Source organism: Notechis scutatus, chromosome 4 (assembly GCF_049901735.1).
Source record: "Notechis scutatus isolate UNSWTSFEM ecotype Mainland chromosome 4, rNotScu1.2, whole genome shotgun sequence".
Taxonomy (NCBI): Eukaryota; Metazoa; Chordata; class Lepidosauria; order Squamata; family Elapidae; genus Notechis; species Notechis scutatus.
This window is the reverse complement of record NC_142012.1, coordinates 6,137,500-6,155,680: the sequence shown is the minus strand read 5'-3', so window position 1 is coordinate 6,155,680 and position 18,181 is coordinate 6,137,500. Positions and strand designations below refer to the sequence as shown.

The window sequence follows — 18,181 nt, the reverse complement described above, 5'->3', positions numbered from 1 at the left end:
AGCTGGGTGGCTTCCTTGCGGACATTTCATGACCCAACTAGGGAACACTATCAGTGCTAGAAGGAATGGGGTTTGTGGAGGAGGAAGAGTGGCGTTTGGTGCTCTCTGAACTTGGTGGTTTTTCTTGCGGACATTTCATGACCCAACTAGGGAACATCATCAGTGCTAGGAGGGGGGTGTTGCTCTCAATTTATATTCTAATTAACTTTGGTGAGAGTGATGTCGGAGGTTCTTTGATTGGGCTGTTTAAGAGAGTTGGAAGGGACCTTGGAGGTCTTCTAGTCCAACCCCCTGCTCAAGCAGAAGACTCTATATACCAATGGCGGCAAACCTTTTGGGGCTCCTGTGCCAAAAATTATGCGCATGCTTGCACTCGCATGCCAGCACCCAGAAGGCAATGCGCCCCCCCCCACACCCCCTACGCATGCATGCGTAATCCCCACCTACCCACTTACCCCCACCACCCCTTACCTGCACTGCACCTCACAGTTGATTATTGGCCGGTTTGAGGCGTTTTTGGCCTCCCAAAGGCTTGAGGAAGGCTTCTGCAGGTTTTGCAGGCCAAAAACTAGCCCCGTTTGTCACTTCTGGTATTTTCAGAAAAGTAGGAAGTGATGAAACGGGCTAGTTTTCGCCTGCAAAACCTGCAGAAGCCTGCAGAAGCCTTCCTCAAGTCTTTGGGAGGCCGAAAAAGGCCCCAAACAGCCAAAAATCAGCTGTGAGGCACGCAGATGCCCAGTGAGGTAAGTTTGCCTGCAGCTCGCATGCCGGCAGAAATGGCTCTGCGTGCCACGTGTGCCATAGTTTCGCCATCACGGCCATATACCATTCTGGATAAATGGTTGTCCAGTTTCCTCTTAAAAGCCTCCAGTTTTGGTGCATCTACAATTTCTGGAACATTAAATTGTCCTCCCTGTCAGGAAATTTCTCCTTAATCCCAGGTTGCTTCTCCCCTTGATTATTTTCCATCCATTGTTTCTTCTCCTGTCTCCGGGTGCTTTGGAGGATATACTTGACCCCCTCTTCTTTGGGGCAGCCCCCACCCCATATTGGAAGATTGCTATCATGTCTTCTCTACTCTTTTTTTCCTCTAGACTGCACCAACTCAATTCCTGCAACCGTTCTTTATATGTTCTAACCTCCACCCCTCTAATCATCTTCATTGCTCTTCTCTGCACTCTTTCTAGAGTCTCAACGTCTTTTTTCTTTTTTCTTTTTAATATTATGGCAACCAAAAGGGCACTCAGCATTCAAAGGGTGCTCTTGCCAAGGCCTTATAAAGCGGTGCTACCACTTCTCGTGATCTTGAGTCGACCCCTCCGTTAATGCAGCCTAGGATTACATTGGCTTTTGGGGCTGCTGCAGCACAGGGCTGGCTCAGATGCAAGGGATTTCTTGCTGCAGAGCTTGAAAAATTCTCCCTGCAGCCTTGAGGAAGCCAATGTCAATCTCCCAATCCCGGAACTAGGGGTGGGCCCCTTCTGGGGGGTTCGGGAGAGCCCCCAGCTAAGATTCTGTGCAGTTCAAAGAACCCCCAAATCCTGTTCCTGGGTGGCCCTGCCCACCCACCTTGCCCCTCCCAGGAGTCCCTATGTGGTCTGTTTTGGATGCAGGGCGTGGGCGGAGGCTTGGGGAGGGTGAAATACGGGCCTCCTGGAAGTTTGGGAAGGCCCGAAATGGGCCCGTTTCCAGCTTTCAGAGGGCCTCAGGAGCCCGGGGAGGCCATTTTCATCCTCCTGGAGGCTTGGGGGAAAGCCTCCGGAGCCCAGGAAGGGCAAATACAGCTCCCCCTGCCATGGTGCAGGAGGCCGACTAGGCCACACCCACCATGGTCACACCCACCCAGCAACTGGGCAGAGAACCCATTGATAAAATTTTTGAGGCCCACCCCTGCCTGGAACCATTGCTCAATTTTCCTCCAGGGGTGTTGGAACATGTGGGAAAAACTAAAATCTATCCCTGGCTGAGCGAAGGAGCGCTTAAGGCTGCCTCACCGATGGGCTGGCGTCAGGGCCTGATAAGAGGCCATCTTGTGTCCGGGTGTGAGGACCCCAATTAAGATCATCCCATGATTTGCACCTTGGGTGACCTCACCTGGATGCCCAAGTGGGCTGGAATAGACAGAACAACACCTGAAGGTGGTGCTTTTCCACCTGGGCCTCTTGAAGTGGTGTGGACTTCAGCTCCCAGATGTCAGGATTCCAGTAATCACTCTAATTCAGTGGTGGCTAACCTTTTGGGGCTCTTGTGCCAAAAATTGTGCACCCAGAAGGCAATGTGTGCCCCCCCCATGCCCCCTACACATGCGCATGTAATCCCCACCCATCCCACCCCCTTACTTGCACTGCGCCTCACATTTTTGGCTGGTTTGAGGCCTTTTTCGGCCTCCCAAAGGCTTGAGGAAGGCTTCTGCAGGCTTTGCAGGCCAAAAACTAGCCCCGTTTCATCACTTCCGGTATTTTCAGAAAAAACAGGAAGTGATGAAACAGGGCTAGTTTTCAGCCTGCAAAGCCTGCAGAAGCCTTCCTGAAGCCTCTGGGAGGCAAAAAAAGGCCTCAAACCAGCTGAAAATCAGGTGTAAGGTGCACACATGCCCAGTAAGGTAAGTTTGCCTGCAGCTCGTGTACCGGCACAAATGGATCTGCGTGCCACCTGTGGCACGCGTGCCATAGGTTCACCATCACGGCTCTAATTAAATCATGATTCTCGAGCCAAACTTCAAAAAATTTCAAAGGATTCATTACAGGAGAAATAGTGGCACTCCCCTGTATGAAGCCAACACTAGCATACATAATTTACAGTCCTCTGTGACCCTGTTTCCCCCCCACCCCCCGGGGTGTCTCATAAACCAGATTCTCCAATTGAGCATGTTCATAGGCTGGATGTCATCCTTCACGTTCTCCAATGAAATATATTCGCGGGCAAAAGCTCTGGTAGTTTAGTTACAATCTTTTAAAGATAAGAGTTGGAATGTACTTTCGTTTTGCTGCACTGCTCTTCCAGGTTTCTCCCCCTCTTTTTTTTTTTGTATGGCAACTAACTACTAAAACAGGCACGAGCTTATTTTATGAGTTGACACCAGAATTCCCCAGTTGGCTGGGGAATTCTGGGAGTCGAAGCCCACATCTCTTCAAGTTGGTGAAGATAAGAACCATTGCATTGGGGGGGGGGGGCGGCATCGAAGAGAAATCAGGGCAAGGTGTGTGTGTGGGGGGGAAGGACCACCATGGGGCAGACACTAGATCTTCCCTGCCCCCTTGCCTTGAATTCCACCTGTCTCAACTGTTTGTGGGGAAGGGTCCTTGTGCCCTTGAGGCAGGGGTGTGACTCAACTGGTATAACAACCAGTTCGGTAAGCGCCAGAGGTGGTATCCGGCAGGTTCTGACCGGTTCTGAAGAACCGGTAGTGGAAGTTTTGAGTAGTTCGGAGAACCAGCAAATCCCACCTCTGACTGGCCCTGCCAACCCCCGTCTCTCCTCTGCCTCCCATTGAGTCCCAGCTGATCGGCTGGGTCTCCTTTGGTTGCCCTGCACAGGAGAAGGGAGCTGGAAAGCAGGTTAGTGGGGTGGGGAGGGAAGGGGGATTTTGCAGTAGCCTTTCCCTGTCACTCCCACCAAGCCACGCTCACCAAGCCACGCCCACAGAACTGGTAATAAACAACAAAATGGAATCCCACCACTGGTGAGTGTGTACACATGCTCTGCGTGCATGCTCCGCATTTTAAAAAGCTAATACTTACCTTCAATGGCACCTGAAGGAAACAGGTGAGGCGCGACAAACCACTCTGCCGTGCGGATCAGCTGATCATTGGAACAAGGGGTTCGGCTGAACCGATCCGAACCGGGAGAATCCCACCCCTGCCTTGAGGGTTTGCGAGCCCCCGCAAATATCCTCTCCCACCAAGTTAGACTCCCAGAGTCTAAAAAAAAAGAGACTCACTCACCTGATGGGCAAAGATTTCTGCTTGCTGCCTCAGTTTCTCCTCCAGATCCAACTGCAGCGACATCCGGCTGTACTCCTCGGTGACCAACCGGGAGGCTGGAGGGGTTACAGGAGATACAAGGCATGGGTTCTGGGTCTACCTGGGTCAGATCCAAAAACCCTTTGGATTTGGACAAGAGAACCTCTTTCAAAAGATCGGTGCTTCGTGAATTGTTCCCAGCGTTTTGCATCCATCCCTTTGCGCAGAAAAGGGTTTTCTATCAGAATAAGCTTGTATCAGTTCTCTTCTCCCCGCATCAGTGGTCAAGGAGGCCAAATGCCTACTCGTGCTGTTACATATTGCAGTATTACAATCACCAGGAGATGGTGACTTGGGGGCTACCAGGGGCCCGTACCTGCCCATACCTGTTATCACCTTACTAGTATGCCCCCCTTTCTCAGTCCTTGATGCTTTCATTCCCAGCTCTAAAATAAGTGGCCAGGTCTGCAAAGGTGAGGCTTACCTGTCTTTGTAGCAAAGAAGGTGAGCTGTGGAAAACCAGTCAATTAAATGAAGGGAAGAGAAGAGGAAGAGAAAAGAGGAGGAGGAGGACTGAGGGGGTCCTTGGTGCTCTCTGAACTTGGCGGTTTCCTTGCAGGTGTTTCATGACCTCATTAGGTAACATCAGGACCAAGCTTTCTGTAGATCCAACTCCCTACTCTGAGAAGGTAGGGGAGAAATAGGTAGAAAATGGAGTCCCAAACTCACCTTGTTTGACCTTCTTCAGCATTTTCTGGTTGTCTTCCTTCAAAGCTTTCAGAGACTGCTTCTCAGCATGCTCCTCTTCTAGCTTAGTTGAAAAAAGAAAAAGAAAGGATGGAAAGAAGGAAGTATGGATGGAAGGAAGGAAGGAGGGGGGTAGGGAAGGAAGGAAAGAAAGAAAGGAAGGAAGGAAGGAAGGAAAGAGAAAGAAAGGAAGGAAGAAAGAAAGAAGAAGGAAGAAAGAAAGAGGAAGGAAGGAAGGAAGGATGGATGGAAGGAGGGAGGGAAGGAAAGAAAGGAAAGGAAGGAAGAAAGAAAGAAAGGAAACAGGAAGGAAGGAAGGAAGGAAGGAAGGAAGGAAGGAAGGAAGGAAGGAAGGAAGGAAGGAAAGGAAGGAAGGAAGGAAGGAAGGAAGGAAGGAAAGAAAGAAGGAAGGAAGGAAGGAAGGAAAGGAAAGGAAGGAAGGAAGGAAGGAAGGAAGGAAGGAAAGAAAGAAAGAAAGAAAGAAAGAAAGAAAGAAAGAAAGAAAGAAAGAAAGAAAGAAAGATGGATGGAAGGAAGGAAGAATGGATGGAAGGAGGGAGGGAAGGAAAGAAAGGAAAGAAAGAAAGAAAAAGAAAGAAAGAAAGGATGGAAGGAAGGAAGGAGGGAGGTAGGGAAGGAAGGAAAGAAAGGAAGGAAGGAAAGAAAGAAAAAGAAAGGAAGGAAGAAAGAAGAAGGAAGAAAGAAAGAGGAAGGAAGGAAGGATGGAAGGAGGGAGGGAAGGAAAGAAAGGAAAGAAAGGAAAGAAAGAAAGGAAGGAAGGAAAGAAAGGAAAGAAAGAAAGAAAGAAAGAAAGAAAGAAAGAAAGAAAGAAAAGAAAGAAAGAAAGAAAGAAAGAAAGAAGGATGGTTGGAAGGAAGGAAGGAAGGAAGGAGGGAGGTAGGGAAGGAAGGAAAGAAAAGAAGGAAGGAAGGAAAGAAAGAGAGAGAAAGAAAGGAAGAAGGAAGAAGGAAGAAAGAAAGAGGAAGGAAGGAAGGAAGGAAAGAAAGAAAGAAAGAAAGAAAGAAGGATGGATGGATGGATGGAAGGAAGGAAGGATGGATGGAAGGAGGGAGGGAGGGAAGGAAAAGAAAAACAAAAAACAATACTCTTTTCATACTTTTCCACTCAGGAAATAGAGATTGTTAATGTAACGTTTTTTAAAATGAGGCCACCTTAACCAGAAGGAAATTGCAGCATTCCCCGCCAGGGCCAAGCCTGTTTGAGGAGCCAATCAGGCAATGGATCCAAAGCTTTGGGTCAAGCCAGCTTTGCTTCTGAAGAAAGAACATCTGAGAGGTGGCATTCGTGGTCTCCTTGAGCTTCCACAGCTTCCCTTCCTCTTCACCCCGCAAAGTTCTAGGCCAGCATTTCTCAACCTCCGGCCCTTTAAGATGGGTGGACTTCATTCCCGGCTGGGGAATTCTGGGAGTTGAAGTCCACCCATCTTAAAGGGGTCAAAGAGGAGAAACCCTAGCGTAGGCACTAATCCATACTAGGTACCTGGTGCTGGAGCTTCTCCACATGGGCCTGGAGGTCCTTCACTTGAGCCGTCAATTCCTTCTTCTCCTCCAGCAGCCATGAAACCCTGAGTTGAAGATCTGGAGCAAGAGAAGACCATGTCCTCTTATAGAAACATTCGGGACCCAGGAGGGCCAACCACTCAGCGGGGTCCCTCTTGGAGGTCCACAGGAGGCATTTGGAAGGAAAAAAGCATCTTTTTAAATAAAAAAAAATGGGCAAGGAGGTCTCATTTGGTTTACTAGTGGTTGGGTTGACACAGAGGTAAGAAAAACACCACGTGAAGCCAAAGACGGAAGGAAGGAAAGAAGGGAGGGAGGGAGGGAGGGAAGGAGAAAATAAGGAAGAGAAAAGAAAAGGAGAAACAAGAAGGAAGGGAGGGAGGGGGGAGGAGGGAGGGAAGAAGGAAGGGAGGAATGAAGAAGGTAAGGAGAAAGAAAAAAGGAAGGAGAGACAAGAAGGAAGGAAGAGAGGGAGGGAGGGAAGAAGGAAGGGAGGAATGAAGAAGGTAAGGAGAAAGAAAAAAGGAAGGAGAGACAAGAAGGAAGGGAGGGAGGGAAGAAGGAAGGGAGGAATGAAGAAGGTAAGGAGAAGGAAAAAAGGAAGGAGAGACAAGAAGGAAGGAAGAGAGGGAGGGAGGGAAGAAGGAAGGGAGGAATGAAGAAGGTAAGGAGAAAGAAGAAAGGAAGGAGAGACAAGAATGAAGGAAGAGAGGGAGGGAAGAATGAAGGGAGGAATGAAGAAGGTAAGGAGAAAGAAAAAGGAAGGAGAGACAAGAAGGAAGGAAGAGAGGGGAGGGAGGGAAGAAGGAAGGGAGGAATGAAGAAGGTAAGGAGAAAGAAAAAAGGAAGGAGAGACAAGAAGGAAGGAAGAGAGGGAGGGAGGGAGGAGGGAAGAAGGAAGGGAGGAATGAAGAAGGTAAGGAGAAAGAAAAAAGGAAGGAGAGACAAGAAGGAAGGAAGGGGTGATCGTGGCCCTAAGGCTATTTTTCAGTTTACCTTCCATGACCTTTATTTTTTATTTCTACATCTGTATACTCCACTTCCCCTCCTTCCACCCCCTGTTCTTCCTTGTCCGTTCTCCCTCCCTCCCTCCCTCCTCCCAAATTTTCCCCTTTCTTTTTCTGCTCAGCCGGCAGGGGACGCTCCTCCCTCCCTTTTCTCCTCCCTCCCTCCCTCCTTTGCTTGCTTCCCTCTCTTTTCTTTCCTTCCTATCTCCTTTTTCCTTCCTATCTTCTTTTCCTTCCTTTTCTCCTTCCTTCTTCCCTTCTTCCTTCCTTCCTTCCAACTTTTCTTCTCCTTCCTTCCTCCCTCCCTCCCTCCCTCCCTTGCTTGCTTCCTTCTCTTTTCTTTCCTTCCTATCTTCTTTTTCTTCCTTCTCTCTTTTCCTTCTTTTTCTCTTTCCTTCTTTCTCCTTCCTTCTTTCCTTCTTCCTTCCTTCCATCTTTTCTTCTCCTTCCTCCCTCCCTCCCTCCCTTTTCTCCTCCCTCCCTCCCTCACTTGCTTGCTTTCTTCTCTTTCCTTTCCTTCCTATCTTCTTTTTCTTCCTTCTCTCTTTTCCTTCTTTTTCTCCTTGCTTCCTTTTCTCCTTCCTTCTTTCCTTCTTCCTTCCTTCCATCTTTTCTTCTCCTCCCTCCCTCCCTCCCTCTCCTTTGGCCAACCTCCATTTAGCCCAGCATGTTGTGTGAATTCAGCGCCCCCCCTTCCTGCTTCAAGGGGCTCCCCAAATCCAGATTCCCCGAGAAGAAAACAGGGTGAATTGAAGAGTGAAGCGCCCCCTGAGATTTAGAAAACAGAATAACAGTTTTTGGAAGGGACCTTGGAGGTCTTCTAGTCCAACCCCCTGCTCCGGCAGAAGACCCTCTACTATTTTAAGTAAGAGCATAACAGATTTGGAAGGGACCTTGGAGGTCATCTACTCCGACCCACTCCTTGAGCAGGAGGCCCTATGCCACGCCAGACAAATGGTCGTCCAATCTCTTCTTGAAAAGCTGCAGTGATGGAGCATCCACAACTTCTGGTGGCAAGTCGTTCCACTGATTGTTCTGTCAGGAAATTCCTCCTTACTTCCAGGTTGCATCTCTCCTGATTAGTTTTCATCCGTTGCTTCTTGTCCTGCCTTCAGGTGCTTTGGATAATAGATTTACCCCCCCTTCTTTGTGGCAGCCCCTCAAATATTGGAATACTGGTATCATGTCAACTCTTAGTCTTTCTCTTCCATACCCAAATCCTACAAATTCCCTTCATATGTTTTAGCCAGAGGTGGTATTCAGCCGGTTCTGACCAGTTCTGGAGAACCGGTAGCAGAAATTTTGAGTAGTTCGGAGAACCGGAAAATCCCACCTCTGACTGGCCCCACCAATCCCAACTCTTCTCTGCCTCTCATTGAGTTCCAGTTGATCGGCTGCGTCTTCTTTGGTTGCCCTGCACAGGAGAACGGAGCAGGAAAGCAGGTTAGGGGGGTGGGGAGGGAAAGAGGATTTTGCAGCCTTCACCTGCCACACACCCCAAGCCACGCTGTTAGGAATGATAGTCACCTAACAGTTGGGTTGGCAATATATAAACCAGGATAGTAATTTAATACTGTTGTATCTTTAAAAGAATGTTGTAATTGTGATTGGCTGAGGTTCCTCCAACGGCCATAAGATGGAGCCAGAAAGCTGGTTTGTTCTTTTTGCATTTCCTTTGCTTCCCTTTTGCCTTTTGCCTGATCATCATGCTGCTTGAATTGCCGTGAGTCTTGCAACTGTTCGCAAACTCCATTTACTGAATTTTGTTTATGATACTGGTAAAGAAACGGACTTCGTTTTTGGATTATCCCTGGACTGATTGTTTTGAATACTGACTGCTTTAACCGTGTATGATTTGGACTGTTTGTTGGACTTTGTTTACCCGTTTACTGGAAGTAAAACTTACATTTTACTATTCAGTGTATCTGCGTGCTGGTTGTGTGTTATTCATCACCACTCTCATTATGTTTCCCTGAGTGCACTCATTCTCCTAACAGGGAATACCTCAACACATGCCCCCCCAAGTCCCCAAGCCATGCCTACCAAGCCCACCAAGCCACGCCCACAGAACTGGTAGTAAAAATTTTTGAATCCCACCACTGCAACGTGGGCCAGATTAATGGCTTCCTAGTTTGAGGACCCCTGACCTAGGCAGAAGAGAGAGGAAGGAGGAGAAGGGCTCCCTGGCTCACCTTTGATCTGCTGAAGGCACCTGCCCATGGGATCCAGCGCAGGGTCAGGAGCAGCCTGTTCTCCGCTGTTCAGGAACGCGAAGTCTTCCTGGTGGAGTCCCAACCTGGGCAGTAGCGCCAGGCTGATCCGCTTCAGCTTCTTGTTCTCCTGGCTCACCTGTGGAAGTCAAAGAGGAGAGGGCAAGGGCAGAGGGACCTCTGCACAGAAGGTCCCGCACCTGGTCCTCGGGTGGAGGGACCCCTCCTCACCTGGAGGGCAAAGGCCTCTGCCTGTTCTCGGCAGCTCTTCTCAATCGCATACTCCGTTTCCATGCTGGACAACTCGGCTAAGAGGGTTTGAGAAGCTGGGGGTGGGAAGAGCAAGAGAAGGGGGTTAGAGCAAGGGTCCCCAAACTGGGAAGCCTCATCAGGGGTGCCCACAGAAGTTGGCCCCCCAAATGCCAGGAGGATGGTTTTGATGGTGCAGCCGAAGCCCTGCCTGTTTCCGCGCCACCACCCGTATTTCCTCCTCTGAGAACACCCTAAATTTAGGCCATTTCAAAAGAGGCGTTTTGAACTACTTAATGGCCAAAGGGGGTGATTTCAGAGGTGGAATTCTACCGGTTCGTAACCGGTTGTTACGATTCTGCACAGTTTGGAGAACCGGCAAATTGTGCCACTCGCTGGCCCCGCCTTGCCCTGCCCACCTTGCCCAATCATTCATTATCTTGCATGTACACCTTCCAACTTGCCTGCATTGTGCCTTTGCCTAATTTTTGGTATGTTGCTATTTTTCCTTTATTTTTCCTCCGACGATCAGCTGTTCCGACTATCAGCCCTGCCGATCTATCAGCCCTGCCGATTTCTTGCTTTCTAGCTAATCTAAATCGCTGATGTACTGGTTTGCCTTCACCCAGGAGGCTTCCCTGAGGCCCAGTCAGGGCTGGTATTCAGGGGGTTGGGGAGGGGGAGAAGTGGCCTGAGACCAGAGCTGAACCTTCCTTAGGACTGAAGCTCCTATTTGTCAGTGCAGACTCAGGCAGCAGATTGAAGAAAGGTAGATCTGTGAGTGATTCTGTGTTTCTGCAAGCAACTCAAATCTGCCTGCCTGCTTTGCCTCGTTTTGGGTAAAAGTGGCTCTTTTTTTTAAATAAAAAAAATCAATATTTATATAAATATTTACAATATTTACATACAAGCTAGGCCAGCCAGTCACGTGACCACCAAGCCACGCCCAGTCAGTAAGCCACACCCACTCCATCACATGTCCACCAGGCCACACCCACAAATTAGGCCATGCCCACAGAACCGGTTGTTAAGAAATTTGAATTCCACCCCTGGGTGATTTGGGTTGCCTTATCTGGACTGCCCTCTCTTAGGTGGTCACCTGAGACCCAGAACCTCTTAACTGGAAACAAAATCAATGTTTTTTTATTTTTTAATCACTTCAAAATAACAGAGTTGGAAGGGACCGTGGAGGTCTTCTCATCCAACCCCTTGCTCAGGCCGAAACCCTCTACCACCTCAGGAAAATGACTGTCTGGTCTCTTCTTAAAAACCTCCAGTGATGGAGCACCCAGAGCCTCTGCTAGCAAGCTGTTCCACTGGTTAATTGTCCTCACTGTCAGAAAACTTCTTTCATTCCAGGTTGCTTCTCTCCTTGATTAGTTTCCACCGTTTGCTCCTTGTCCTGTCTTCAGGTGCTTTGGAGAATAGCTTGACTCCCTCTTCTTTGGGGCAGCCCTTCAAATATTGGAAGACTGCTCTTAGGTCTCCCCTGGCCCTTCTTTTCATTAAATTAGACCTACCCAACTTTGTATTCATGTAAGGTTTCCTGCCTAAGCAGGGGATTGGACTAGAAGACCTCCAAGGTCCATTTCAAATTATTTGTTCTATTGGAGGGGTCTTCAAACTCGACAGCTTTAAGACTTGTGGACTTCAACTCCCAGAATTCTTCCACCAGTCATGTTTGTTCAGGAATTCTGGGAGTTGAAGTCCACAAGTCTTAAAGTTGCCAAGTTTGAGACCTTTGTTCTATTCTCCTCAGCTCTGCTCTGCTCTATTCTACTCTACTCTACTTGACTCGACTCGACTCGACTCTATTCTATTCTACTCTACTCTACTCTATTCTTTACTCTACTCTATTCTATTCTTTCTGTATTCTATTCTACTCTAGTCTCAGTGGTGGGATTCAATTTTTTTTATCACCAGTTCTGTGGGTGTGGCTTAGTGGGTGTGGCAGGGAAGGATACTAAAATCTCCAGTCAAAGGTGGTCTTCAGTCTCAGAGGTGGTATTTGCCACCTCTGTCTATTCTCTATTCTATTCTAATTCTATTCTCAAATTTCCACTACTGGTTCTCCAGAACTGTAATCTGTATTCTGTCAGAACCTGCTGAATACCACCTCTGTCTACTCTATTCTATTATTTCTCCTATTCCTATTCCTATTCCTATTCTATTCTATTCTGTATTCTATTCTATTCTATTCTATTCTATTCTATTCTATTCTATTCTATTCTATTCTATTCTATTCTATTCTATTCCTATTCTATTCTATTCTATTCTATTCTCTACTCTATTCTATTCTATTCTCTACTCTACTCTACTCTACTCTACTCTATTCGTCACAGGGGCTGGATTTTTAGATTGGGACCCATTTCTTTTGAACTGCTCATTTCTCCTACACCTGCACCCACAGATTTGTCTTCTTTCAACCCCAAAACCTGATTCAAGACCCTTGTATGTCTTAGAGAAGCAGAAAAGGCAAGCCCCCCTCACCCTGCATCTCCATGTAGACCAGAGGTCTCCAAACTTGGCAACTTTAAGGCTTGTGGACTTCAAACTCCCAGAATTCTGTGCTGGCTGGAGAATTCTGGGAGTTGAAGTCCACAAGTCTTAAAGTTGCCAAGTTTGGGGACCTCTGGCATAGACGTACCTTTCTCAATTTCTGCTATCTTTTCTCTGGTTTCCGCCATTTGCTTGGAAAGATCCATCTCCTGCAAAAATGAACCAAACTTCACATTGGTTTGCTCCTGTATTGATTTAAAAACAAAAAAAGCGAAACAAAAAAAAACCCCACCCAGCTCCTTTTTAAATTCTGGGAGTCAAGCTCCACAAGTCTTCAAGTTGCCAAGTTGGGAGACCCCTGGCCTCGAGGAGGGGAAGTGAGGGAGTGGTGGATTTGAATTATCCCCCCAAAGAAGCCAGATTAGGTCACGCTAAAGATGGAAGATGGAACCAGGGTGGCAGCTGCAGGAGAGCCACCTACCTGCTCATCGCCATCTTCCTCCGAATTTGAATCGCTCTCCGATTCCCAAATGACTGCAGGAAAATACAAAGAAAGTTTAGTCCAAAGAGAGCTGGAAGGGATCCTGGAGGTCTTCTAGTCCAGCCCCCTGCTCAAGCAGGAGACCCTACACCATTTCAGACAGGTGGATGTCCAATTCTCTTCTTCAAAACCTCCAGTGTTGAAGCATCCACGACTTCTGGTGGCAAAGCTGTTCCATTAGAAGGCAGGATCCCCAAGGTCGGGTGGTCAAAATCCAGATGATTGACAACTGACTTTGCAACCTTCTGACAAGCAAAGTCAATGGGGAAGCCAGATTCACTTAACAACCATTGGAAAGCAAATAATCCAGCTCAGCAAACAGCAAGGACCCCACAGTCCTTTTTTCTCCTTTTCTCTCCTCTTCCTCCCCCAATTCCTCCCTCCTCTTTTCAAATGCCACTACCTTCTGGTGCTGATGATGTACCCTAGTTGGGTCATAAAATGTCTGCAAGAAAACCACCAAGCTCAGAGAAAACTCAGGATCCCCACAGTCCTCCTCCTCTTCTCCTCCTCCTCCTCTTCCTCCTTCTCCTCCTCCTCCTCCTCCCTCCTCTCTCCTCCCCTCCTCTCTCTCCTCCTCCTCTTCTCCTCCTCCTCTTCTCCTCCTCCTCCTCCTCCTCCTCCTCCTCCTCCTCTCTCCTCCTCCTCCTCCTCTTCTCCTCCTCCTCTTCTCCTCCTCCTCCTCCTCCTCCTCCTCCTCCTCCCCTCTCCTTCTCCTCCTCTCCTCCTCCTCCTCTTCTCCTCCTCCTCCTCCTCCTCCTCCTCCTCCTCCTCCTCTCTCCTCCTTTCCTCCTCCCCTCCTCTCTTCTCCTCCTCTTCTCCTCCTCCCTCCTCCTCTTCTCCTCCTCCTCCTCCTCCTCCCTCCTCTTCTCCTCCTCCTCCTCCTCCTCCTCCTCCTCCTCTTCTACTCCTCCTCCTCCTCCTCCTCCTTCTTCTCCTCTTCTCCTCCTCCTCCTCCTCCTCCTCCTCCTCCTCCTCCTCCTCCTCCTCCTCTCCTCTCCTCTTCCTCCTCCTCCTCTCCTCCTCCTCCTCTCCTCCTCCTCCTCCTCTTCTCCTCCTCCTCCTCTCCTCCTCCTCCTCCTCCTCCCTCCTCCTCCTCCTCCTCTTCTTCTTCTCCTCTTCTTCCTCTCTCCTCCTCCTCCTCCTCCTCTCCTCCCTTCTTCTTCTCCTCCTCCTCCTCCTCTTCTCCTCCTCTCTCCTCCTCCTCCTCCTCCTCCTCTTCTCCTCCTCCTCCTCTTCTCCTCCTCTCCTCCTCCTCTCCTCCTCTTCTCCTCCTTTCCTCCTCCTCCTCCCTCCTCCTCCTCCTCCTCTTTCTCCTCCTGTTCTTCTTCTCTCCTCCTCCTCCTCCTCTCTTCCTCCTCCTCCTCTTCTCCTTCTCCTCCTCCTCCTCTTCTCCTCTTCTTCTCCTCCTCCTCTTCTTCTTCTCCTTCTCCTCCTCCTCTTCTCCTTCTCCTCCTCCTCTTCTCCTCTTCTTCCTCCTCCTCTTCTCTCTCCTCCTTCTCCTCCTCCTCCTCCTCCTCCTCCTCCTTTTACCTAGCTTGGTCATGAAACATCTGCTGAAAATAACCCACTTAATTCAGAGAGCACCAAGAACCCCACAGCCCTTCTCCTCCTCCTCCTCCTCTCCCGCCCACTCCTTCCTAGTGCTGATGATGTAACTTAGTTGGGTCATGAAAGGCCTGCAAGAAAACCACCCAGCTCAGAAAGAACCGAGGACCTCACAGTTCACAGTTCAGCCCTGAGCTCCAATGATTCTCATCCCTTTGCTGTCGTGCTTCGTATCCTTTCTCCTCTTAATGACGGTAATCTTTCCGTCCTCAGGCGTGTCCCCCTGGCGGCAACTTCCTCTTTCCTTTGTTGTAGATGAGCAAGTGTGCAAGAGGAAGAGGTCACAGGCAGTCCATGCCCCACCTAAAGGACTCCCATCCCTCCAGCAGAGACACGCATCTCAATCAAATGTCAGCAACGTCATTCCTTTTGGAAGCAGGTCACAATTAAAATGTCATTCAAAAACAATAAACAGGACCTAAAATGGACTCCTAACATCAAAAACGCCATCTAAAAAGCACAACAAAGAATGTTCTTTCTGCGCCAACTCAGGAAGCTCAAACTGCCCAAGGAGCTGCTGATCCAGTTCTATAGAGGAATGATGGAGTCTGTCATCTGCACCTCTATAACTCTCTGGTCTGGTTCTGCAACCCAACAAGACAGACACAGACTTCAGAGGATAATTAGGACTGCAGAAAAAAACAATTACTACCTACCTGCCTTCAATCAAGGACCTGTATACTGCACGAGTCCAAAAGAGGGCTGTGAAAATATTTACAGACCCCTCACATCCCGGGCATAAACTGTTTCAATTCCTACCTTCAAAACGACGCTATAGAGCCTTGCCACCAGAACAACTACCCTGTTTCTCCAACAATATGGCCTCCCCAATAGGAAGTCCCAGCATGTTTTATAGGCATGAAATGAAATTAAGCCCCTCCCCCAAATTAAGGCCTATATTAAAACATGCAAAATGGTGGGGAATGGTGGGGGGCTTGCCGTTAGGAAGTACTTTTGTTGCACACCGGATATGGTGCTGCCTGCGTTGACCCCGATACGAAGTGCCCCACCAACGCCGAGGTCAACATCCAAGCTGTCGCCGCCCGCCCGAATATGCAAGGGGAGGAATTAATTCACCCCGAAAAGACAGCCTAGCCATTTTTCGGGGCTCAAAAAAATAAGACCCAGCCTTATTATATGAGAAACACGGTAGACACAAGGACAGTTTTTTCCCAAACGCCATCACTCTGCTAAACAAATAATTCCCTCAACACTGTCCAACTATTTACAAAGTCTGCACTACTATTACTATTAATCTTCTCATCACTCCTAATCACCCATCCCCTCCCACTTGTGACTTTGTTGCTTGTATCCTAATGATTTTTACTGACTGTTTCCTATTACAATTTGATTGCTTTACCCTATGACTATCATTAAGTGTTGTACCTTATGATTCTTGGCTCTTGACTAATGTATCTTTTCTTTTTATGGACACTGAGAGCATCTGCACCAAAGACAAATTCCTTGTGTGTCTAATCCCACTTGGCCAATAAAGAATTCTAATTCTAATCCTAATTCTAATCCACTTCTAGAAACTGCCAAAAGAGCAGTTTGGTCACTTTAACGGAAAAGGATTTTTAAAAATGAGCCAGTTCTGTCCATCAGCAGAGATTTTTAAGAAGAGTCTGAACAGCCATCTGTCCAGAATGCTATAAGGGTTCTTGACTGAGCGGGGGGTGGGGACTAGAAGACCTCCAAGGTCCCATTCCAACTCAGTTATTCTGTATTCTGTTATAGCCTTGATGGCAGCATGAAGGCCTCTCTTATTCTGTACAGGCAATCCTCGACTTAACAACCATTCATTTAGTGAGTTGTTTAAGTCAGAACAGCATTGAAAAAAGGGTCTTAGGGCCAGGCTTCATACTTACGACCGTTGCAGCATCCCCCATGGTCACATGATTGAACATGAGATGCCCGGTTCATCTTTATGACGGTCGCAGTGTTCCGGGCTCAGGCGAGCCCCCTTTTTTCAACCTTCTCATGAGCCAAGTCAAGGGGGAAACCAGATTCACACAACTAGCTGTGTAACTAACATAACAATCGCAGGGATTCCCTTAACAATGGTGTCAAGGAAGGTCGTAAAATGGGACAAAACGCCCTTAAAAACTTTCGCTTATCAAGGGAAATGTGGTCATAAATTGAGGTTTCTCTGTAAATTGCCCTCTATACCAGGGCTCTCCAACCTTGGCAACTTTAAGACTTGTGGACTTCAACTCCCAGAATTCTGAGGAATTCTGGGAGTTCTAGGAGTTGAAGTCCACGAGTAACAAGCTTTGCTGGCTGAGGAATTCTGGGAGTTGAAGTCCACGAGTAACAAGCTTTGCTGGCTGAGGAATTCTGGGAGTTGAAGTCCACAAATCTTAAAGTTGCCAAGGTTGGAGAGCCCTGCTCTATACAGCCACCTTTTACAATACTAGACAACACAGTATCAACAGTAGAGACCTTCAAGTTTCTAAATTCTATCATATCACAAGACCTAAAATGGACACCTAACATCAAAAATGTCATCAAAAATCATCACTGGAGGCTTTCAATAAGATATTGGACTTCTATTTGTCAGAAATGGTGTAGGGTCTCCTGCTTGGGCAGGGGGTTGGACTAAATGACCTACAAGGTCCCTTCCCACTCTGTTAATCTGTAAATCTGTAAAAATAACACAACAAAGAATGTTCTTTCTGCGCCAACTCAGGAAGCTCACACTGCCCAAAGAGCTGCTGATCCAGTTCTACAGAGGAATTATTGAGTCTGTCATCTGCACCTCTATAACTGTCTGGGTTGGTTCTGCAACCCAAAAGGACAGACACAGACTCCGGAGAGTAATTAGGACTGCAGAAAAAACAATGGCTACCAACCTGCCTTCCATGGAGGACCTGTATACTGCACGAGTCAAAAAGAGGGCTGTGAAAATATTTACAGACCCCTCACATCCTGGACATAAACTGTTTCAACTCCTTCCCCTCAAAACGACGCTATAGAGCATTGCACACCAGAACAACTAGACACAAGGGCAGTTTTTCCTCCCGAATGCCATCACTCTGCTAAACAAATAATTCCCTCAACACTGTCAAACTATTTAGTAAGACTGTATTACAATTATTCCCCTCATCCTCCCTAGTACCGACCGTATCTGTTCCCACTTCTGACTATAACTGTTTTGCTTTTATCTTTACAATTTATATAGTTTTATTTGTTTCCTAATATGATTTGATTGCTTATTAGTAACCTTTGACTATCAGTAAGTGTTGTATCTTATGATTCTTGATTAATGTATTTTGTTTTTTTCTTTATGTACACTGAGAGCATTTTCACCCAAGGCAAATTCCTTGTGTGTCCAATCACACTTGGCAAATAAAGAATTCTCTTCTCTTCTCTTCTAAATGTCCCTTCCTTCTAAAGCTGCTTTGCCCTTCCAGAGCAGCCCCCTTACCTCCAAATGGGGTGAAATCAGCCTCAGGATGTTCCATTGGGCAGAGACCAGTCTGGTGGAGTGTCTCCACTGCTTTCTCTCTCTCTCTCTCTCCTTGTCCCTTATCCATCAAAAGCTGAGCTCTTCCTGCCCAGAAGGTCACATGCTGGATAGATCTTTGCCTTCACCCCACAGGCTTTGCAGAAGTGAAACTCTCCTCCCCAACAGCCCCATCGCAAGGAAGAGCGGAATCACTTGTGCAGTTGTGTGGTTTGATGTTCTCCAACGGAAGGAGGTCAAGTTACGGGCCTTTCCTTGGGCAGCTGCTTGGCCAATGGCCACGGTGAGATCAGACTGCTGGATGAGGTTTGATCCAGCAGGCCGTGCCTCGTGTTCTTCTGAAAGGGGTCCTCATCCTGACCCCTTTGCATG

The 18,181-nt window shown here is 48.0% G+C and overlaps 1 protein-coding gene across 3 annotated transcripts in view; it reads right to left on the bottom strand.

Annotated features, from left to right (window-relative positions):
* The window catches only part of LOC113430972 (shootin-1-like), a 34,958-nt gene extending 17,011 nt beyond the window's left edge, over positions 1-17,947 (bottom strand). For all 3 annotated transcript variants that reach the window (XM_087962708.1, XM_087962707.1, XM_087962709.1), the window contains exons 1-8: positions 17,771-17,947; positions 12,676-12,728; positions 12,343-12,403; positions 9,678-9,772; positions 9,429-9,585; positions 6,210-6,307; positions 4,692-4,773; positions 3,945-4,039 (exon numbers count right to left, since the gene is read on the bottom strand). In XM_087962708.1, the coding sequence (XP_087818834.1) occupies positions 3,945-4,039; positions 4,692-4,773; positions 6,210-6,307; positions 9,429-9,585; positions 9,678-9,772; positions 12,343-12,403; positions 12,676-12,728; positions 17,771-17,879 (750 nt within the window). In that variant the 5' untranslated portion in view covers positions 17,880-17,947. The remainder of the gene's footprint in view (positions 1-3,944; positions 4,040-4,691; positions 4,774-6,209; positions 6,308-9,428; positions 9,586-9,677; positions 9,773-12,342; positions 12,404-12,675; positions 12,729-17,770) is intronic.
* Positions 17,948-18,181: the final 234 nt, after the last annotated feature.